Source organism: Denticeps clupeoides, chromosome 13 (genome assembly GCF_900700375.1).
Source record: "Denticeps clupeoides chromosome 13, fDenClu1.1, whole genome shotgun sequence".
NCBI lineage: Eukaryota > Metazoa > Chordata > Actinopteri > Clupeiformes > Denticipitidae > Denticeps > Denticeps clupeoides.
This window is the reverse complement of record NC_041719.1, coordinates 17594003-17618106: the sequence shown is the minus strand read 5'-3', so window position 1 is coordinate 17618106 and position 24104 is coordinate 17594003. Positions and strand designations below refer to the sequence as shown.

Sequence of the window (24104 nt, the reverse complement as noted above, 5' to 3'; positions counted from 1 at the left end):
ATGAAAATACAACATGCGACGTATTATTATGGGGGTGAAATTAATGTCGGCGCGACGCTGTGGTGCGATTATTATGTAAAAGCCTGTCTGGCCGAGTTTTTAGAACCGGGCGCGCCGCTCCTCCTCCTCCTCCTCCTCCGAGGAAGAACTCTCGCTGCGGATGCGCAGCTGCGCCGCGGCCCGGAGCGCTACGGACGCTGCGGCGTATTCTCAGAGCGAGGTACGTCGGCCCCGCCGCGCAGCGACAGCGAGAGGAGTGTCGGGTGACGCTGGATTGTCGCCTAACCGACTGGAGAGGCTTAAAGAGACAACAGCAAGACCCAGGAAGGCAGAAGGCTACGAAACCGCGCTGCTGTTGCATAAAGACGGGAATATGTCGACGATCGCTGCTTAGAAATAGTTCCACGAGGTAATATACACCTTAAAAATTGTGGTAAGCGTTCACTCGCAAATGACACTGTGGACATCGCGATAGATCGCCCGAGATGCAAATGAACGCCGAAGCTAGCCAGCCCGAACTAGCCAGGGTTAGCAAGCTGGCTCCGCGTTACGGGTTTCGGGGAGGGGGGACCGTAGGCGAGTCGCCAGGTCGAAAACGTGTTAAAGACGTGTTTGGGAGTAAGTACGCAGACGCCGGCGGGGAACACGCACGTCGCCGCCGCCGCTTTACGGTTAAAGCGGCCTGCGGCGGCGCCGGAGAACAAGGCCCCCGCTCCGCTAATTCGGGCGAGAAGGGAGCTAGCCGAGTGAATGGGCCAGCAGCCCCGTGTGAATATTTCATGTTTTCGGGCTTTCGCTTCGAACTCGCTCCGCAGCAGCCTGGCGACATTCGAGCTGACGCCGAGAGGCGACGAAAAGCCTGATGGTTCGGTATTAAACGGTCGGTCCTGTTTTGCACCACTTCAAATGGTAGTTTTCCACTTGTTTTTTTTCCCACGGCCACCCACAAAGCATTAGCTACTTTAGCGGCTGAAACCATGTACATCGACGACGCTAAATGGCTTCCAGACATTAGAAGGACGGCCGCGCTGCTTTTAAACATTTAAAAAATGTGTATTTGAGGTTTACACGTAGTTGGCGTTATCTTTCGACGGAGCCTAGCCGGCTAGGCTAACCCGCGGCTGGTCGCCGTGAAATTTCGCCCATTGTGATTTATTCGCGGGCCTGCGTTCTGTCTCATAAATACCGTGTCACGTCCGACGTGAACCTGAAACGCAGCGTTCGTGGGGTTTAATTGTCGGAACCGCGGAATTCGCCCGACGGGCCCGTGCGCTGCGCCGGGCTGCACCCCGAGCGGAGCCCCGCGCCTCTCGCGTTCTTAAAAGTAAGTACGCATCGCGCAGAACAACCCGCCGGACCTCCGTCGCGGCCCTGCTCCTCAAATCGCGAAATAACGCGGGGCGGGCCAGCTTATCGTCAACGCGCCTCGAGTCGCTACAGCGTTAGCCGACTAGCCCGTCGGTTATGGAAGTCCGCGCAGTCCCCAGGCGACCCTGTCCGGGTCGGGACCGAACGCTTGTTCGGAAGGAGGAACTGGAAGGGTGAAGGATGGAAGGCTGGTAAATCAGTAGCAGTTGCTAATGAACCGCCATCCCCCCGCGTCGATTATTTTTTTACTTATTAAATAGCCTACTAACGCACTCCTCTACTCCTAGTCGAAGATTCCAATGCTTTTATGTTAGCACGGTAGCATGTTAGCACGGTTAATTATCATTGTTGTACCTGCTAATGTAACGCCGCGCGCATCCTGTTGTGCGTTTTATTTGCCTCCTGTCAGACGTTATAACGTTCTAAGTGTGCCATGTGAGCATATCTTAGTCGATTTACTACTTTATGTGGGTGGTAGGCCTCAGTTTTTCTAAATGGGCCAATACAAGAAAACATAATGCTAAACCGCTGCATGTCTGCCACAAAAAAATGATCAGTGGCTTTTAACTTAATATCTAAGTAAACGAACTTCGTTATTACCATGGTGGGGGTTCTGTCTAAAGATATTATCTAGCCCTTTGCAATCGTCAAATTTTTAATGACACTGGTTGGAGGTGAATTTAATTGATGGGGCTCAGAAATGTATTTAAACATTAATGACAATACTACCAAGTTATAAATGTAATTTATTTTTAAACTTGAAGGATTTACGTGACTGATTCTATAGGTGTTGTCTGGCACATAAGGTGTTCTCTTCACTTTTCTGGTAGGCAAGTGCGCTTCATATTTCGACCTGCTTTGTCTTTTAGTCTGAATATGAACCTAAATCCCCTCCAAATGGGCTTTTGGGATGAACGTGTGAATGCCTTATACATCTGTACCTGTACGGCGCTTTTACTCTACCCCGTTTAGTTGCTTTTTGGCAGACATTGATCAGCTTAAATGCATTTCCTGACTAGAGCATTAGTCTGCCTGTAGAGCGTATTGTTCGGCATATTACACACTTGTACAAGTATGGGCAGCACCGGTCACAATAAGAGGTGGAGGGTGGACGTCTATGCCTGATCAGAGCTTTTCTCTTGTACAAAACTGACATGCCCTGTCTGCCTTGACATTTTCTTGCTTTTTGAGACCCATGTTACTTGAGTGTTGTGTATAATTTCAGGACAGTGTATTGTGGCCTGTCATAGAAGTCTTCGGTTTCTCATATCAATCCATCTTGCGTTTCAGTTGATATTGATTATGATTCATCCACATCTAGAGGATCATAAAAATTAATTCCATTGTTGCTCAGCGCAGTGATTCATCTGGCTGTTATAGAGCAACTGCCCGGTCTGATGCTGATGACCGCGTTCATACTTTCATTCTTTGCATCTTTTTTTTTTTTTTTTTTTTTTTTTAAATGTAGGGTCGGGTGGTAACACGTTACGGAAAATACAATTTTATGAATTTGCACTTGGCTATGACTGTACAGTGCTGACGGGCAGAGTTTCCGATATATTGATTTCATGCTGGAGTTGTGTGCATCACATTGATCGGCTCAGCTTGGGCTCTCTCCTGTTCATAACAGCCCCTCCACTTCACACAGGCTGAATAAAAAAACAAAATTATTATATAATATATAATCATTAGCATTTTTTTTTTTTGCTTTTTTTTGTTAATTATTTGTTGTTTTTTTGTACAGTTTGTCGGGTAGGACCGGCGCAGACTTGGTTGCTGTACCGTGTTCTGCCATTTCTAATTCTCTTTTTTTTTTTTTTTCCCCCTTTCAGGTTTCTGCTGGAAAAGGACTATCTTCCCCTTGTGGTCACCCCTTTTCTCTCCAGAATCTGTTCCATCAGCAGGACATGAAGAATGTATTCAGCACTACCAAAGAATGACTGGGAAGTAGCGATGAGGGGTGCGCAAGGAAGCTGCCAGTTGGAGCTTTGGGTCCAGTAGCTGAGATTGTGTGTGTGAGTGTGTGTATATGTGTGTGCACGCACGTGCTGGCGTGTGTGTGCATGTTTGTGTGTGTGTGTGAGCGTGTACACGCTTGTGTGCTAGTGCCGTCTTCCGGCAGAAGCATGCGCCACTGAGTCTGGGGACAGGATAAGTCGTCACAAGGAAACTGAAACAAGAAAAGTTCGGGGAGACGTTGAGGACACCCCTACGCTTGATGTCTGCCTGAAACTCTTTGTGGAACACGTTGCGTATGTGTGTGTATATATTCCTATATACTTCCCTCGGTTTTGTGTAGCCGGCCTGCCTCCCTCCCCGAAAGTTCCCTGCTAGTTTCTGCACCTCTCTGATTTGCATGGCAGGCGAGTAATCGTGGAGAGGCCGGGGTATCACAAGCTTATGGATTTTGATAAGAGAGGAGGGAAGGCAGAGGCAGAGGAAGGGAAGAGGATGTCAAAGCCAGCCGGCAGCAGGACTGGACATGGGAGCCGCAGCGCAGGGACCAACTCTGGGGTTCTCATGGTCGGCCCCAACTTCCGCGTTGGGAAAAAGATCGGCTGCGGCAACTTTGGGGAGCTGCGGCTGGGAAAGAATCTCTACACCAATGAATATGTCGCCATCAAATTGGTAAGGCAGCACAGTATGTTAACCACACACACACACACACACACCAACCTAATATCTTTTTATATGTACATTTTATGGGGTCTACAGACTCCTGGCTTCAGAAGAACTAAAATGTCCACAGTTGCATTGACCGAGGACTGTAACCATGCCGTTTGGGGGGGGAAAGTCAATCTCTGGTGGACTGATTGTCAATTAAGGAGTTTGTTCGAGATGTCAGTCGGGCGAAACCTCTGAAGCCGTCAGTGGAAACTTCAGTCACTTCCCTGTCCGCGTTGCGCTTGTATTCTTGGAAACGACCTGTCCTGCATGCCAGCGGGCTCCGCTTTGACAGTACGTGAACACGCCCGGAGCCATGTCATAAAATGCCGCGGATTGATAAGTAGGCGCAGGAGGAACAAAAGTGTTGATGCAATTGTGTTTCCAAAGAGGTTGTCGCTGATAATGTTAGCAAACAAGAGCTGGTTTGGTGTCCCCGCCTGCATTCGCGAGAGGGAGCGAGTGATTTGTTAACGTTTGAAGCCGTCTAGCCAGAGATTTACACCAAAAACGTCCTCCGTCAGTTTCCCATTTAGGCCTTTAGCCTAAAACAGAACTTTAAAATGCTTTTAGCGCAGGACTAGGCTTAATCCATGAACGGGAAAATGGAATTCCTTTCTACAAAAAAAGTTTGAACGTCTTTTCAGACCAATCAGAAATAATGACACCTATTCAAGATGAAACTTTCCATCTTTTCCTCCCCACGTCCATGAGCTCAGGGCGCAAGGTGGATTTTTCTACTTTTGTAGAACCGTGAGGTGTGTTTAGATATGACGAATGGAGTGGACTCGGTTGTACTGCCCGCTGAGGTCACGTTGTATTCGTTTACCCTCCTGGACGGCCACCAAGATTGCACATGTCCTTCTCTGATCATGCAGCTTTCACTTTTCACTACAGTTCCCCGGGAGGTTTGGGGTCCTGCGTCCCCGGGATAAAAATGCGGCGCAGGCCCAGTTCTGCTTAAGAGAATTTGGAGTTGAGGTGCATGGACTTCAGAAGAAAAGGCCAGTTAACGAGGGGAAAATGCCTGGTGAAAGGTTGCCTTTGTTACCCGGCCATGTCGACACAGTAAGCTAGTCTTTACTTCAGCTGGGCACTTTCTCACAGTGACGCAGTTCACTTTGTGTGAAGGTGGGGGGGGGGGACACACCATATCCGGGCCCTTGTGTGAGAATCTCCTAAGAGCAAATCTAAGCCAGTCTAAACTACTTCAACTTCAGGAGGTAATTTAGCCTTTTTCCAGGACTTGTTTAGGCTTGAGGTCTTCAGCCTCCGTCCTGCTGGGTCTGGGGACGACGACTGTGACTTAAATTCCTCAGCCTGCTCAGGTGTCTGCCTCTCCTGTCTAGTTGGGACCAGTGCACAGCCAATCAAGGTCGTTGGTGTTTGTGATACTTGATTCAAATTGTCTTTCGTGAGGGGAGAAGCAAAACAACGTCTCCTGGCCCTTTTTACCCTGTGCCGTGACCTTGTTACACTATTAAAATATAGTTTAACACTACCAGCGGCTTCTTAAATTCAAAATAGCCGCCAGCTTCCAGGGTCCTTTCCGGAACCTATTCCAGCGTTCATTCAGCAAAGGGATGGGATAATTATGGGATCATTTTATATTGATGCCTGCTTTTTTTAAATTTATTTTTATAATTTTTATTATAATTTTTTTTTATAGCTTCTAGACCTGCTTGTCAAGGCTATTGCAATATTTTGCTGTGTTGAGCAGCGTATAAGGTGCTCGATTTCAGGGTGAAACTATTTCAAGCCATACTCTGCAGCTCAAGGTGTGTCATAAATTATTCATAGTGCCAGATTTTTGGTGACAATTATTACATATTCAAACGAATGTGTGTTTAATTTAGCCATTAATGTCTCATGCACGTGTGGGAGGGAACATATGGCCGTTTAATGTTCTGTCGTGTAGCGCAGGGAAAAAGAAGGCACTACGCGATTCAAATCATAGGAAAGTCACTGGTTTGAATTCCGCTTGCTGTCATTGTGTCATTGCGCGAGACCCTTCCCACTGAGTTGCTCCAATGGGGGCCTGTCTGATTTGTAAGATTAGGGCGTCTGTTAATGTGATGCCCTTACAGCAGTAATTAGTGTCGTCAGACATCTTATTGATCCTTTCTTTCATTCCCAAATCATCAAATGTGCTACAAAGCACACACAAAAAAACTATCCGATAAGAATTCAGCTGCCACCACGCTATAGGAATGGCGTCCCCAAGTTCTTTTCACAAGAAATTTAGTCCTGTATTCAGATTCAAAACCAGCCAATCTGACAATACTTTTAGTATTAAACTAAAGTTTTGTCACCTAATTGATGGATATTCATCAGCCTTTTTTCATAGTTTAAGATATTACAGTTTATGAATTGTCCAATTGTACACTGGGAGCAGAACTAAGAACATTATTTGCTCTGTATTTCCTCTGTATTGGGAATCTAAAATGACTAAAGTTATATATGTACAGCAAGGTAAAATGTGGCAACAGATGAGTTGCGTTTTGGCCTTCTGGCTCTTGCCACCATCTCGGGGAGATCTAATATGATCTAGTATGTGTTAACAGCCCAGGGCTGATTCAGAGGATGAACAGCCCCAAACATGCTGCAAAGCACTAATTTAATCTACGGTGCCATTTACTCTCTAATCACTGGTGCATCTCACACACACACACACACACACACACACACGTTGCTCCTGTGTTTGAACACGGCAGTCATGTGCTTCCATTTGACTGAATCACCACTGAAACTCCTTCACGGTCCGCCTTCATCTTTACGTATGATTTTCGTGTCACAGGTCAGACCCCACCCAGGGGTGGCGCATTACATCTAGACGAATCGCAGCTCCAATTATTACTGTTGTCATTACTGTCATTAGAACTTCCGGCCAAATTTGCCTGGTGAACGTTTCCAACGTGTCCAAGCAGGTTCCAAGCGTTAGGATCAGTGAGCAAAACTAATAATTGAGCTGACACATATTGTCAAACCTCCAAAGTAGTGGAACTGATTTTGGAACTGATTTGTTGTCCCATCCCTATTTCTCTCTGTTTGTCTGCTATGTGCCTGGTTTTGTATTAAGTGTGGTCACTTGACCCTGCAAGTCTGTGCACCTCGTTTTGAAAAGTATTCTTATTTTATACAATTTAGATTTTTCTTTCCTATATTTGATCGGTTGGAATTGAATCACGTATTTGAACAATTTGCCGCTCGTTCAAAATGTTGACTAGTTTAAAAATATCAGAGTTCACCCGTGTTGTGCCGCAGCTGCCGTGTCACCATCATCCTCCCCTCAGATGTTAAGTGCCTTCTAGCACCCATCCCGACGAGGGGTGTTTAAGTGACTGGACGGTTCTGCATCGACATAATTGATTACGTCATAATGATGTTGCTTGTTAATTTTTCTGGCGGCGGCATAAAATTGATTGTTTAAAAAGTAGTGCTGGTAGTGACCGTGGCGTCCTGCGCCGGGCACTCGGTGGCCTTGTTGAAATTTGAGAACAGCATGTGACGCATTGATAATGGAATAGCGAGGCCAGTGAAGGTTCGCGCTTCATATATATTAACCGTAAAACGATTGTGGCGCGAACGGCCATCCCGGGCACGCCCCGGCCTTGCCGGCGTGGTGATTTACACGCGGGCCAGCTGGTTGGCTGGCCGCAGCTGGGGAGGAATCCCGACACGAGGCGGGAGAGGCCGAGCGGCCTGTGAGCTCCCTTTTGTCCGCTCGGCGCCTCGGAAAGAGCGGGAGCACCGGTGACATCGGTGCCAGGGCTCGTTCTCAGGCCCGAGGCAGCTGAGCCGGACATGTTGGGGGGGGGGGGGGGGGGGGGGTTGTTCTCCGACCGAGGCAGCTGCCTTCCCCATCTGTGGCCTGAAACCTGATCCGAAACCGTAGAGGTGCCTGGACCTCCTCCAGCTGTTGTTCTCTCACGTTGCATCCTCCACACCTCGTTCCATGAAACCCTTGCCCCCAGCGGCGCGCGCCCATTCACTAGAACCTCACGCTTGGAACCAACGTGGTTCTCCTTTGAAATCAATCATCTGCTCATCCCATTCCAGGCTGCCAAAGCTGCCCCCGTTCTCCGGCATTCAGCCGGGCGAGATGAGGGCGAAATGCTTGTGTCCTTCCAGGCAAGGGAGGAGCAGAATGGCCGCGGATCGTTTACCGCGGTGGTGTTTCGGCTGCAGCAGACCCAGGCTGATCCCTCTCAGCGGTGATGGGAAGGGGTCAGATTTAGAGGAGATCAGGCACACCTATAATCCATGCAGAGATTTAATGAAATGTTCTGGGTGGCTTCAGACAGGTTAGAATTGGCAAAATGTAAAAACATGACTCACGTTTATTTTAACCACAACCCTCCGGGCCGGTCTGCTCGCAGCGGTTTTACACGGTGCTGAGTACTGGCATTTATGTTCGAATCTCAGAATGTGTGACACGAACGCGTTAACCAATCTGTATGCTGTGAATATTATTCGATTTTTCATAAATTTTTCTTTTTTACTAGCGATCGTTTATTAAGTTTTTAGTCGTTGGGAATTTATTACCGTGCCGAGTTCAGGCCTGGGCTTTTATTTTTGGAGGCTGAGCTGGAGAAGAGGCCGCCCTGCGACGCCATGTCTGACAGCAGGGGTCAGTTGGCTCCTAAACCAGCACCAGGAAGCGGCACACCGTCCCGGACTGTCCCTGAACCTCGAGTGCCCTTTCGGGTGGAATGGAACATCTTTTTATTGCTTTTAACTGGTAATGTTTGAGACAAGGCCCATGGTGTGTATTTCACAGTCCTCATTTCCTGATCAATTCTGAAATATATGTCAGGAATGTTTCATTATTATTTCAGTGATCCTGTCATCAGGCTTGTTTCTTCAAAACGCAATGCTCTTCCATTGATTCAACAATGTTATGTCACCAGTGAGCTCAAGATGTTTGGAATATGGATTGTCTCCTGGTTTTTTGGGAGGGACAGGTCACCAGATAGGCTACTGGTTTGGCTATTTGCACTCATTTGAGCTCAGATTGTGCTGAGATCTAAGCACTTAAAGCTGCCATAAGCCCGGGTTTCCCACTGTAAGCGCTTTAGAATGTCCTGTGGTTTAATACCATCTGCTTTCCCGCCTATATTATTTCTATATATGACCGGTGTCCTTTCCAACTCGCTCAGCACGTGGCACAAGATGTCAACATTTGCCAGTGACGCGTTCTGAAAGGCCGAGGATGGCACAGTCCCTTGGCAGTGCTTCCGGCTTTCTGGAGATCAGCAAGGACCGCCGAAATCCAGGAGCTCGCCGTGGCCAAGCACTCACACTCCCAGGCTGAAGGGCCTGCGGATGGCTTCTTCAGATGAGGCGTGTCCCACCCAGCGGCAGTCTACCCACTTGCCATGTCATGGAAATGAAACTGCCTGATCAACAAACCGTACCCATACAATGGGTTCACACTGTTCACACGGTAAATTGTTGAGTGGTTTAATCACGACTGCTGAAAGATTTTGGTGACCCGACGTTATTATTATTATTATCTTTATCATCTGGTTGTGGCAAAGCAGAACTCGTTCATGGATCAGTAAAACAACTTAGAATTGTATAATTATTCTAATTATATTTGATTAATATTGAGTGTGCGTATGCTGAGAGGATATTGATGTATGATGCTAGTGTTTATATGTAGGTGTGGTCAGAAATACAATTAAATTCAAAGCTTGTTTCTAATTTTTAAATAATCTGCATTCAGGAGTTCAGATAAATGGGCCATTAATGTCAAATTTACTAAAAAAATTACAGTTTGTCTTTGTGTTTGCTTTAGAGTTGTACATTTTTTTGTTTGTTTGTTTCATTGTTTGTATTCAGATGTCTCCATTTTTTGCTCAGGGGACGATATGTCACATTCAGAAACAGACCAGCATCATTTCAAGTGGCTCTGTGAGGTTGGATTAATCTGATGCTGATTTAGATTTGTGCTTTGACCCATAATGTGTTGGGGGGATGAGCTCAGAGGCTGTTATGTCATCCTCCTCATGGATACTTTCTTACGTCAGGGCCTTTTTGGCTCATCTGAAATGTCCACCTGTTACATTTGGCAGAAAGTAGGTCTGGTTATTGCAGTAATGGGGATTTGTATTGTCCTCCACTGTTTAGCTGCAGTTTCTCCTCGTCTTTTTAAAAGAAATGTTAACATATCGTTGCATAAAACATGCTGGATCACAGGATTTATTGTAGTTGTCAGATGTTTCTGACTTTTCAGGCTGATAACTGCAGAAATGTAATATTAAAACCTATATTTTACAACGACTGCAATCAATCTCCTAAAATAGCCGTTTTTATGTAATATGCAATCGTTCTGCTCTTTGTTAAATTATCTTTGCTTTTTTTGTCTGATATATCCAACACTGACCGTTTACCTAATGTAACCTATGTGCATTTATGTTCAAGTTGGTATTCAACATTTTTAATTGCCTTCATTTCTTCTTTTCCCAGGAACCCATAAAGTCCAGAGCACCACAGCTTCATTTGGAGTACAGGTTTTATAAACAGCTGGGTAATTCAGGTAAGCCCCGCCACTCTCACTGTAGCCAGACTGCAAGTGCCTGTCCTTTCTCACATGTCCCCACCCCTGGTGAGACGGAAATGACCCCCCAACCCCCCATCCGGCCTGCGTTTATTCTTTTTCTCCATCGCTGTGCTCTGTGGGGGAGGGGGTTCTGGTCTTTGATGTGGTCGCCCTGCTCTGGGAATCGAGAGGTGGGAGGCCTGGATCGTTCGGGGTGCTGGAGGGACTCTGGACAACAGGACTCGAAGCCTTGCACTAACTGCTTCATTTTTAATGAGCCTTTCTCCTACGTGACACAATCTATGTTCCTGTAATTATGACAAATGAATTCGGGGTTCGGAGAGCCGTGACATTTACTGTGTCCTTCGCTTGCCTGTCCATTTAGCACATTTCAGCTGTACTGTGCAACATCATTGTTCTGACTTAGATGATTATAAAAGATAATGAATTACAAAAAAATGCTCCTGAGTCAGGTTGCCGGTCTGTGATTCTTTTTTTTAATCCACTGCACTGGAGGGGGGCGCGCAGCATTTACAAATCCTGACTTCATCCATTTGATCGCTGTCTGCTGTCTTTCCTGCTCTGTGACGCGCCCCTGCTCCCCCTCCAGTGATCTCATTCACAAGCACGAGTGGCTGGAGAGAAGATCTGACCACGCGCCAGCGTTGAGCATCAGGCCTGTGGAGGAGTGCTGGGAGCGATCGAGCCAAGACGCGTGGAGCCGAGCGGCCGGCTGGGCCGTCCTACCAAAGCCTATTTATAGCACGGCTCCCCACGCCACACTGCCATTATCGTATATCTCCAGCGCTCAAATTACACATCAATGGCCGCTGGAGAACGCGATGGAGAAGCTCTTCCTTCCATTTGACCCACAGGAAAGGGGGTAGAAACTGCTGTCTGTGCACTGTGCAGCAGTTAACCCTCTCCTTCCATGCAGTGCACATTCAGAAGGCCTGTCTGGTTGCTACTCCTCTTCAACGTCCCTTTGTGTTACTTTTAGCAGAAGTGTGTGTCTGGTGTTTGTGGCTCAGGAGCAGAGTAAAGTCAAAACGACACCGAGCAGAGAAGGCTTGGAAAGTCGTAAAGATCAGTCCGTCTGCACGAGCGTGGTTTACATCCTGTATGTAATGACTCAGCGAAAATCCGCTGCCTGTCTTTCTCTTGTCTGGGAGTTTGGAGGCGTTCTCGCCTGAACCCCTCGGCCCTGGGGCTGCCGAGTCTCACCCTGCTGTGGCGTTCTCACTCGGGCGTGAAACGGGCACCACACTCCGCTGCCAGTGCTGTCAGGCCACGAGATCGCTCCTCGGTCGTGATATTGATCCACGACTAGTTCTGCCTTTTCTTAAGGGGCTGTAGCTTTTGGTGGTTAGAATCACAATGCTGTGCATGGGCAGCTTATCTCATTTGCCCCCAATGCTGCACAGTCAAAGGCTCATATTTACCACAGATCTACCATGGTGGGGGAATGGGTGGTGCTGCTATGTGTCCCAGGGTTGGTTGCGGGTTTCCTCCTATGCACGTTAGAACAGTTTTTGGTGGCTTGTTTAGTTTTACTTTTAGTCTAGTCTTTGCGTTTGTCATTTTAGTCTTCATTAGTATTAGTCACCTCCACCTCCATTTTAGTCTAGTCAAGTTTCAGTCTCATCAAATTCTGAGCATTTTAGTCAGTAAACCCAGTCAATATACTATAAGTACCTAGAACAAAAACATTTTCTTTGAGTCAAACCCATTGCATAATTAAAACAAATCTAATTATTATATTAAATAATAATACATCCATTCCAGACATATTTGTTCCATGTTTTTTGGCTATATTCTCTTTCTTTTCCACTTTATTGTAAAGAAAGTGCGTCAATGTGACGACGATGAAGGGTTAACCCTAACCCCTTAGTATAATTTTTATCTTGTAAACCATATTTCGTGCTTTTGTTAGGCAACAATATCACATGATATATTTGGTTCTAGTTATCACATGACCTGAATTTACACTGTGTCTCGATCACATCAGAAAGGTTCGTTGGCAATTGACAAAAACAACACTAGTAAATAGGTGTGCTTGCACACTGTAGTGGGCTAGTAGCTCCCCCGCCCTGGACCCAGTGTGCCAGGACGGGCTCTGGCAGCGGCGACTCGGGAGTAGGACTAAACATGAAAAAGACTGGAAGACTGAGTGGGAGTAAAAATGTTTTAAACTGTCTGTAAATGTTTTAAAAAGTTCTTACCGAGCTCTCATTTTGAATTACAAGACACAAGTCTCAGAGTTCTCACCTGCGTTTGAAATTTGATGGATCTCTTTTAACCCTCATCCCCAATCGTTTTTTTTTTTTTTCTTGTTGATCCAAATATCAGTAGTGTGATTAAGCAGACAGCCTGCCAAAATGATGACAAAGTATGCAGAACGAGCTAATCCAGAGTTAATTCTCTCCTGGCCTGGCCTCGAAACAACGTAAGCAGTACGGTGGGAAGATCTGGGTTAAGCCAGAATGGCTTTTGTTGAAATGATTTTGTGGAATAATTGTGTTTTATTGGTAAGTGCAGGGGCTGATGCCTCCTCAGCTTTGGTGCTGATGAGGTAAGAGGTTTTTTTTTGTTTTTTAAATCCTGTTCAGTTCTGCTAAGATGCCGCTTGTCGTGGATTTGAGAGCCTCGAACTTCCAGTACAGAGCCGGTTGTGCATCAGAACAGTCATACACTTTTTATGGCACAATTAATTATTTAGTCACTGTCTTTTTGCACAGAACTGATGTGGGAATTTTTTTTTTTCCATAATTGTCTGCTATTGGATTTCACCAAAGAGCTTTTCCCACGATGAGAGCTGCTGGGTGCAGCGGCCATTAGCCCATCAGTCTGTGGAGTTTAGTGCGGGTGTGTCTGTGAATATTTCAGACGTGAGGAGGAGTCCACTGGGCCTGTAGATGAATCGTACCGGGCGAGGTAGCCACTGACCCATGGTCTGCTGGCTCCGTGGATCTGGTTTCAGAATGGCCGCATCTCTCCGTTCCAACAGTGGCAGCGTTAATGGAATCACGTTCTTGTTTTCCTAGCGGTTGCACTTCAGCCTGCTGAATGTTTAATACTCTGTGTCTCTCCGGCTCGGTCCTGAACACTGGCGTTCCATTGTGTCTGGTACAGTATCGTGGTCCGTGAGCGGCCTGCCCTCAATGGCCCTCACTGCACAGCCGTTTGATTGTTGGAGAAATGAGACTGTGGGGGTTTTTTTGTAGTTGAGCTGTGCTAAACCTCACGGACTTGAACCCTTCTCTTGCTGCATTTTAGTACATAATTCATTTTGTTAATAAGGTCATCCTGAACAAGGATGGTTAAAAACTGAGTGACACGTCAACCTGTATCACAGTACGGTACAGTTCTTACTGGAGGGGAAAGCCCAGATCAGCTGGAGAAGTGATGGAAGACCGCATGCTTCATGGTTCTTTGAAGCGTGAGGGGTTTCAGTGCGGCTACCTGCCACTTTTTCACAGGAAGTTGGTACAATGAAAGCAACCGCGTTTGTGTAACTGTGTGTATGTAAAAAAAAAAAAAAAGAAAAAAAATCAATTCTCGGGTATTAAGAATTTTGTATCACCTTTGATATCAATTAGCACTCATCAATATGCAAATTCCAGTGTTGTCCATTGTCAGGGGGGTCGTTTTAATGGTCGCGAGATGCAAAAATGCTGAGGAGGGGAAACTAAGTGTAGCGCACACAAAGAAACGGGGGCTTTTAAAATGCTGTACTTATCTAGTTGGAATTCAAATTTTACTGGCCCAATTACAGCTTGAATTGCTCATATTTCTTTAATTTATTTGTTCATTAATTTCTTTATGTATATGTATATGTTTTAGTATGGCATATAGAGTACCATACCATAGTATCGGTATCGAGTATGATATCTCAGTATCGTGACAAGCCTAGTATGTGATGATTTTAGCATAAAATAGTATTTATTTTCTTATTTTCTATAAATCGAAACACTGAGCTCTGTTTTCTGTCACAGTAATTTAGTTATTTTATTGACTTCTTTAATCCACGGTTAGAGGGAAATGATGGCTGTTTGTGACAGTGCTCTCTCGTGTGGCCTGATGCTGGAGTGAGAGGGGGGGGGGGGGGAGACATATTTTCGGCGGCCAGCTGCATTACCACAGTTTTTTTTTTTTTTTTTTGTGCTCGTTTCATGCCGAGGAAGCGGCCAGGTCTGGAGTGGCGCTTGTCTGGCGTCCATTTTGCCAGGTTGCCGGTGAGGCACCTGCGCTTTCTGATGAGTCACTGTCCCCACCAGGCAAATCCTGCAGTCAGGAGCGCGCGCAGGTGTCAGCGCTGTACTCTGCTGAGGCGGCCGCCAGCGCGCTTCAGGTAAATCCTGTTTTTAATCCTGCCGCGCATTCCCTGCGCCTTGCAGCTGGTGCTAGACCTGCCGTGTGTGTGTGTGTGTGTGGCTCTCATCTTTGGTCAGTGCCACTCAGAAGATCATTGGTCACCCTTTTGTGTGGTGGAATAGTGCGAAATACATATTGGTTTTATTATTATTATTATCATCTTGACCGTGGCTAAGGCACCATTTTTGTGTGCCAAACTGTGCCACTACTGACTCTCCTCAGCAGCATTTGTCATCTGATGCCAAAACCAGATTTGCATATCGGTGAAACGGATCTGTGTGCACAGCTAAGGTCAGTTCATTTACTTCCGTTAGTGACTCTTCGGCCGCGCTCTGCGTCATAAGCTCAGACCACAGATTTTCTGAGCAAGGCACAGATCGGGGTGCCTGGTGTCTGTGGTCTGGCACAGGGATGTTCACATCAGGTGTCGGTGCAGGTAGTTTTGAAGTGGGGAAAGTCCAGAAATGTGAGAGAAGCTGAGATGGTCGAGATCAAAAAGCAGAGTGTGTCCGTAATGAAGCTCAATCTCGTGTGACATCAGCCCCCTTCTTTCTCTCCCACCGTTTCTGAACATGTGAATATAATATCTGTTGCTGTGTGAATACAAGCAGTGCTTATGATGCATGTTTTAAATACATGTCAGATTCTTCAGCACTTGTCTGCTCAGTGTGACTGTCACCATGGTACAGTACAGTTGTTCGTTATGATTGGGGTTTTTTTTCCAGCATCTCCACACCTCTTCTGGTTTTATGCCTGCGGCGCTATCTCAGTCCCTGACTGGAACGAGCGTCCCAAAAAATTGTAATCTAGTTGGTTCCAGAGTAAATGACTAAATGTTCATTTTAATGTCATCATGTCATTCAGTGAAAGTGACACGAAAAATGTGTGCGGTTTGAGCAATTTGAACCCACAGCCTTCCGATTATAGGTCCGTTTCCTTACCTGCTAGGCCGCCACTGCCCCACAAAGTTGTGCGAAGTGAGAATCGAACCCAGGTGTCATACACCAAACTGTAGATGCGTAACCGCTTACGCCCTACGGCCACTTAGTGTTCATGTGTTCTAGTTGGACATTGAGTTAATCGTAATATTTCTCAGTCCGTGTACCCCAGTCCCCTGAATATGAATGGGAAATTGTCTTGTCTTATTGATCTCATCGTCCTGAGTGTATTAATTCCATAATGTATTTTGTGTGTCTGTCATCATGTTGTTACAAATGTCATATTGGATGCAAATGGTTTCTCCTCACAGAGGGCATTCCTCAGGTCTATTATTTTGGACCATGTGGGAAGTACAATGCAATGGTCCTGGAGCTTCTGGGGCCCAGTCTGGAGGACCTGTTTGACCTCTGTGACCGGACTTTCTCTCTCAAGACCGTCCTTATGATAGCCATCCAACTGGTAAGGCACAAAAATTGACCATTTAATTAAGTGGCCTATCATACCGGATTTATTTTTTTTAATGCACTCTTTCCACCTTCCAGATAACGCGGATGGAATATGTTCATACCAAGAGCTTGATATACAGAGACGTCAAACCCGAGAACTTTCTGGTGGGACGGCCAGGGAGCAAGAGGCAACACACGATCCACATCATTGACTTCGGGCTGGCCAAAGAGTACATCGACCCTGAGACCAAAAAACACATCCCGTACCGGGAGCACAAGAGCCTAACGGGCACAGCGCGGTACATGAGCATCAACACACACCTGGGCAAAGGTGAGCTTCCCCACCTCACAATACGAGGGATCACTCGAGACCTCAAATTTCTGCTTACAGTGAAGATACATGTTCTAATTTTTCCAATGCTCTATTCCTAAAAAGAACTATGAAGGCCGGGTTTGCAGGATTACCGCAAAGACATGTTAAAATGAGGCGGTCCATTTTTTGCATTTCAGGGATCCCTGTTAGTTTATGGTGGTGGAGACTGTTGTTGCCCATGAACACCAGTATTAAACAGTACAGTATTTCACCATTTAAAATATTTGTTATATTAGTCTGACTACCTCTGGAGTTGCCATTAATCTTCCATCCCTCATACAGCCAATGTCTTCCATGGACCAGTTTAAAATTCTGCATTGTTAATGAGAACAGATAAGGTCACTTTGATCAATACTGACCCATCCATGAAATGACCCCATTGACACACACTGTATTTCTGTGAGAAGCAGGTCAGACTGCAGACCTTTTTAAAAAAAAAAAAAAAAAAGTGATTGTCACGTGTGATGCACAGCAGCACAGCACACGGTGCACACAGTGAAATTTGTCCTCTGCATTTAACCCATGACCCTGAGTGAGAAGTGGGCAGCCATGACAGGCGCCCGGGGAGCAGTGTGTGGGGATGGTGCTTTGCTCAGTGGCGCCTTGGCAGATCGGGATTCGAACCGGCAACCTTCTGATTACGGGGACACTTCCTTAACCGCTAGGCCACCACTGCCCCCCCTTTTTTTGCTCAAGTCCGATATATACATATTGGAGGTGGGGGATAAAATCAGTACATCATAACTATATTGTAACGATACAGTGACATCAAATATCCATATTTTTGTATACAAATTGAATTCTTATGGGTGGTACAGTCCAAATACTGTACAGCAACAAATGAAGCATATCGACATAAGTCCACAAACAAACTCCCATCCACCTCGCCTTACACGTTCAAAATGATGGAACCAGAAGTGCTTTCTTGGGGTTCAGGTTACAGCCACACTATGTGATCCCAACTCGGAAACACATTACAGAGGTAGCTGTGGCCAGGATGTACGAGAAGTCTCTGCAGAAAGAGTGGCATTGAAAAATAAGATGGCTGGACTTTGCGTTATAATCTGGCTACTGATTTCCCATGAGAGCCAGACTGGCAGTAACATTGCCTGGTTGCTGAAAGGGAGGGGTGGTGGAGCAATGGAACCCTGCCATAGTCAAACATGGCCATTGCAGTGCAGCTTGCCGATATGCCACATTTTAAATGCTTTACTCACCCATTTAATTTAGCTTCACAGCGTATGCTTAAGCTACCATGCAGCACTTCAGCTGCTGAACTTGCCTCAACATAAATTTCTCACTTTTTTTTTTAACCATTATTTTTTGTATGTTTACATTTCTGCTCAGTTGTCTACAAGCACCATACCAGCCTTCGATAACTGACTGGGAACTTTAATTTCTTGTTTTCAATCTTATGCTTTTTATTTTAATGTTTATGGTGTCCACTACTAGTATCTTAAATGCAAGTTAAAATTAAATTCAGACTTGGTTTGTTTTTGGCTGAACGATTAATGTAATTTGTAAATAAGATGTGAGTACCTAATAAAAGATCATCCTATCTTATCTTATGTGATCCAGCCCGATTCAGCAATTTATTTTTTTTTTTTTACATTTTCTGTGAACTGTAGAATATCACAGTGTGTCGTGATATAATGTGACCTATCTATCGGGATTCGTATTGTATTGTGAGCTCCTCACCAATCTCCACTGTCTAGGGTGGTAGTAGCCTAGTGGGTAACACACTTGCCTATGAACCAGAAGACCCAGGTTCAAATCCCACTTACTACCATTGAGTCCCTGAGCAAGACACTTAACCTTAAGTTGCTCCAAGGGGACTGTCCCTGTAACTACTGATTGTAAGTCGCTCTGGATAAGGGCGTCTGATAAATGCTGTAAATGTAAATGTCTGATAATGTGGGGAATATCAAACTGTGTCCTATCTTGAGACCTGTTCTGGTTTAATCTCCGAACTGTGTGTAACACAGTGCTTGATTTCTCTCACAGAACAAAGCAGAAGGGATGACCTGGAGGCTCTGGGTCACATGTTCATGTATTTCCTGCGAGGCAGCCTGCCCTGGCAAGGCCTGAAGGTATGCCGCTTTACAAGCCACACGTACAGTTTCTGCCATTGGTCACGTGTGTTCAGATGTCGCAGTCTTCCAGTGGCCTTGAGAGGTTCCCAATTTCAGAAAAGAGTTATGCTTTTGTGTGTTATAATTCTAAGACCCAGCCCCTCCACAAACTTTACTGGTTACCATTGGCTATTATTAACACACACGGTTTGAGGGGAACATTCTCGCTTGGTGACAGCCAAACGAATGAAAGCATTTGCCGTGTTTGTCATTGGCTCGCTGTATTAAGATGGTTTTAACAGTTTTTTTTTTTTTTAATTTACAGCAAACATTAGCACAGGCTTAGATTATATAATAAGCAAGCTAGTCTAATTTAAAATACACAAGTGACTAATGAAAAAATGGTCAATTACCTTGTGCTAATATATTCTGATGTACGAAAGGTTTATCAATCCATCTGTCTGTAGTAAATGTGCAGATCTGCGGATGGACCTGCCTTCAGGAGTAAACTGATTCTCAGCAAAGGGGACATACTGTCTCCAAAGGTTATGCAGTGACCATGCTTCAAATATGGACATTTTAACTTTTATGTGGTGCGTGTATGTTTAATGTCCGGCTATCTTTGGTTTTTGCAGATTTTCTTTTAGATTTTTGCTGAGGGCAGCTTCCCCAAAACGCACAGGTGTTAGAAATGCACTACTGAAATTTTTCACATCCTAAATGCGAGCCGGTGTGCCTCCGGAATCTGGCACTTTCACTCACCAAGGACCTGCCACATCCTTGATCTGCAGATTAGAACATATGAAATTATTGGCTACTAATGACTGTCACTGTCAGGTTGCCTTGGGGGAGCTCATGTGTTTTCGGTTTTTGTATAAAGGCGGACACGCTGAAAGAGCGCTACCAGAAGATTGGCGATACCAAGCGTGCGACACCAATCGAAGTGCTGTGTGAAAGTTTCCCAGGTTGGTGTCTGCTTTTTTTATTATTATTATTTCAGTGATTTGATGATCAGTCTTTTAAACTGTAGTTTTTGGGTTCTCCTTCAGAGGAGATGGCAACTTACCTGAGGTACGTCAGGCGGCTGGACTTTTTTGAGAAGCCGGACTATGATTACCTACGGAAGCTGTTCACCGACCTTTTCGACCGCAACGGCTATGTCTTCGATTATGAGTATGACTGGGTCGGCAAACCTCTTGTGAGTGTCACTCAGGAATGAGTTCCTGTCACACACACAAAATTGCACAGCAATCCATTGTATACAATAACAGATGGATCATGGCTCTGCGTTCGTAACCACGTCCTCTGACCCCGCTTTCCAGCCCACTCCGATAGGCCCCATTCCCACAGACACGCCTCAGCCCAGCAACAGAGACAAAGTACCACAGCAGACCAAAAATCAGGTGAGCGTCTCTCTCTCTCTCTCACTCTCTCTCTCTCTCTCTCTCACTCTCACTCTCACTCTCTCACACACACACACACTCGCGGCTCTCTTGTTCGTCCGCCCCACTGCTTCTTCCTTCTAGTTGTTTTCTTTCTTCTCTTTTACTGTCCCTCGTTCTGTTCCGCATAATGACAAACGGGCTCTTTGTTAACAGCACTTTGTTACTCATCGTGCGCCGCCGCATCAGTCTGATCCCACTCACGATTACCGAAGTGCGCTGCGTCCCTTGACGTTTGCTGAGGTGGGGCACCGCACCCGCAGCTCACACTTCCCGCAGCTCACACCACGGCTGCTCTTCGGCACGCGTTCCGCGGTTTGCCGGTGCTTCAACCTTCCACGTGCGTCATTAGTTTGTTCATGATTAACTCATAAAGCAAAGGTTGGTAGGGGGCTGCAGAAAGCATTCGTTCCCTCTGCTGCGGCTACACGCCGTGCAGGACCCCTCGTAGCCCACTGCAGAGTGGTATACACTGCCTACGATGGTGTGGTCGGTTGTTGGCAGCTACACAGATAAAACAAGATTATTTACGTGTGTGTGTCAGAGAGAGAGAGAGAGAGAGACATTTGACTGTCCCTTTGTTTTGTGTCATTGTTCAGTTTATTTATGACATTCTCCGCATACAAGCCATTATTTTTCACGGTCAATCCAAGAGACAGAATACAATTTCAGTTTCTCCCTCAAATGTTGGGCTTTAGATGTCTTAGTTGACACTTGTGATTGCCAGAGGTGTGACCAGGGCTTCCTAATTTTCTCTGCATGGTTCTCTTCCTCAACTTCTTAGTTAACATAGTTATTAATAACAAGCCTGCTTTTGCATGTTTGACATTTCCTGTAATTTTTTGTTTTGTTTTTCTTTCTTTTCTTTTTTTTTTTTTCACCCCTTTTTTAAATCACACCCACCCACTCCCTTGTTGCACTCCTACCGTCAAAACCACCACCTGTCCTCATATTTCCCATCCACTGCGCGGTTGGCCAGTCGCCTGAGGCCAAAGGAAGTCACTCTCAGCCCACTCCAGTGACCAATAAGGAGACGCTGGGGTCGCATCTCACAGCTGATAGGCTGGGGGGCTCTGTCCAGGTACTGCTTGCGTATGGCTATGCATGGCTTTGTCCATTCCTTGGCACACTTTTTCTCTCTTCTCCTCTTTCTCCCTTTCCCCTGCACAATGTTTGTTTAGCAGTGCACTGCTTTACATCAGGATCTTTTCCGCGAGCTACATGGTACGGCCATTAAGTGAAGGGAAACGTCCTGAGCACGTACTGTGAAAGTCCTGTCTCTGCGGAGTGTGAGATGTTTCATTTGCTGCTACTGTACGCAGTGACATCGTATGGCCAACTCCGCCAGCGTTTGGCACCTGTTGCCATGTTCAAAAGAGAACTGCTTTCGTCATGGACCGCAGGCTTCGTCTTATGTAGTAACAGCCCACAGTGCCACCTTGTGGCGGTTTGTACCTAAAAACATTGGGCAGCTGAATGTGGGGTTTTTTTTTGGGGTTTTTTTTTCCTTCTCTTTCACATGAGTATTCTGGAAATGAAAGCATCAATGGCTGATTTTCTGACTTCAATTTCTTATCCTGTTAAAATGTTTTGTGTGCTGCATCCATAAACAGGAAGCCAGCATGTGTGTGTGCTTATACGATACGGAACCTTTTTTCTTTAATAATAACTGACATTAAGAGACATCTTTGCTGTAATCCTGAAGGGCTAAGGAGGGCTTAAGTGTTTGTCAGTAGTACAAGAAATGCCCCTTAAATATTGGTTTGAAATAAGTGAACACTGTAAATTTGCTTGGAATTCACTCATTAAAAACAAATGTCAGGCGTTCAAAGTTTTTTCAGACATGAAATGACGAATGTCATAGAAATATACAGGGGAAGGCATTTCATCATTTTTGTACTTGTATATATTATTTGATGCTGATTCTGCTGCCGTCTGGTTTGGTACAGGTGATGAGCTCTACAAATGGAGAGCTGAACACCGATGACCCGACTGCAGGACACTCCAATGCCCCCATCACGGCTCCAACCGAGGTTGAGGTGGCTGATGATACAAAGTAAGAAAATCTTCCAGTCTCTCTTCCATTCACAGTTAATGTAGCCCTGATCGTCGAACATGTGAGTTCATGTCCATTTCAGTATGGCGGGAAACGTGAGTTCAGAATGGCACAAGTGTGTGAATCAGCAGTGTGATACATACAGTGTATACTCTGAGTGATTTAAAAGAAAAACCTGTAAAAACAAGTCCCATTCTTTTATTTATTTGACAACGTGTGGTCTAAAGCTGACCTTTTTTCAAATTGCTCTTTTGAACGTTGTCAGTGGATGAATTAGCACTCTTTGTCTTTAGCTACCTTCCCATGAAGAGCCACGCCTTGTTTTTAAATCATGCTTGTAGTATTGTGCTTCCATTCTCGTGACCTTTGTTCTCTGTCCATTTAGGTGCTGTTGTTTCTTCAAAAGGAGAAAAAGGAAAACACTCCAGCGGCACAAGTGATGACAAAACGGGGAAGAGAACTTGAAAACGTTCTGGTCACTGACACATTTTAAATGGAAGCAAAGTATCTGTGTCTCTTCCCTTCCTTCTTCCCAGCATCCCCCTTTCCTCTTTCAGTCCCTCCTTCACTTTCTTTCGTCCATGCTCCCCTGCTATTGGGGCATGAAGGAAACTTGTTGTTCCATTATAAACGTGGGCTACACAACAGACTCTGGTTCCTTTTACAGTGAGAAAATACAGAAAGAACTTAAGTACTTGTGTTACAACGGGGATTGAACAAGAGATGTATAAAACATTAAAAAAAGAAAAACCATAACTACAGTACACGAACACCATGGTGTGAAATATTACAAAAGGAAAAAAAAAAAAAAAACCTACTGTTTGAAACAGTTGTTGTATTCTAGATTCCATGCAGAACATTTGGCCGTCGTTGATCAGAGTGAAAACATCAGTGATGAAGTGAAAGAATTGAGTTCCTTTTTAGAAATAGACCTTATTTGTGGAATATTATGGCAATTTGGGAGGCAACGATGAACATAATTATAACCAAGAATCAAGAACCAGGAAGCATTTCATCTCAGCAGCAGTTGGAAGATTTTATTTTTCTTTTCTTTTTTTTTTTTTTTTTCTTTTCTTTTTTTTTGTAAATGTAATCTTTTTTTGTTTGCAAAGTTGACTCCTAAAGGTTGAAAAGCAAAACTTTCTTTTTATGTTATAGTGTTCTGGAATTCATTTTTTCCCCCCTTTTCTGGTCATTTTCTGGTTCTTTTTGTTCTGTTTCATTGTGGACTTTGTAGCACAGTCACTGGCCTCAGGTACTGTGGAACATGGAGAGACTTGCAGTTATTATCTCTCTTCTTATTGCACTTTTGGAAAAAAATAACAGTGATAATTTTGGGTTTGAAATTAACAGACGAGAAAGCAACTAAATAAAGACTGATTTAGGAAGATTCCTACACAAGGCTGGTATCTGTACAAGGGCCGGAAATGTTAATTTTTAAGGAACCGAAACAAATTGTCTTTCAGTTTTATGTCTCACTTCAGAGTAATTTACCAGAAAATCATAGTTTGTGCCTTTCCAAGTAAAACATTTAAAGCTGAAAAGATTGACTGTCCCGCTATGACATTTCATATTAATTTTATTTTGATTGTGACAGATTTGATCTGTTTTTTTTTTTTGTTTTGTTTTTTTTTGCACACACATATTCCTTCCTTGGCACTGGAAAAAAACATTACATACAGTTAGTTATTGTATGCTTCATTTTAAATTTATCGCACATTAATTTCAGAAATGTCTGAAACTGTATCTTTGTGTGTTTTATTCGCTATCATAGAAAAACTCATCATCATCTTGACTACCTATATTTTACTCACATGTTTCCATGT

General features: G+C 45.0%; 1 protein-coding gene across 4 annotated transcripts; it reads left to right on the top strand.

The window, feature by feature from the left end:
- Positions 1–260: 260 nt before the first annotated feature.
- Positions 261–23825, top strand: csnk1g2b (casein kinase 1, gamma 2b). 4 transcript variants are annotated; one of them, XM_029000161.1, is made up of 13 exons: positions 261–409; positions 3201–3620; positions 3732–3996; positions 10504–10573; positions 16200–16348; positions 16432–16666; positions 18713–18798; positions 19661–19745; positions 19830–19978; positions 20103–20183; positions 21202–21303; positions 22172–22278; positions 22664–23825. In XM_029000161.1, the coding sequence occupies exons 3-13, from the start codon at positions 3769–3771 to the stop codon at positions 22716–22718; spliced, it is 1347 nt and encodes a 448-aa protein (XP_028855994.1). In that variant the 5' UTR covers positions 261–409; positions 3201–3620; positions 3732–3768; the 3' UTR covers positions 22719–23825. The 4 variants fall into 4 exon arrangements, with proteins under 4 accessions (XP_028855994.1, XP_028855993.1, XP_028855997.1 ...); XM_029000160.1 differs by having other exon boundaries at positions 3201–3996; XM_029000163.1 differs by having other exon boundaries at positions 283–433; positions 3201–3996.
- The last annotated feature ends 279 nt before the right edge of the window (positions 23826–24104 follow it).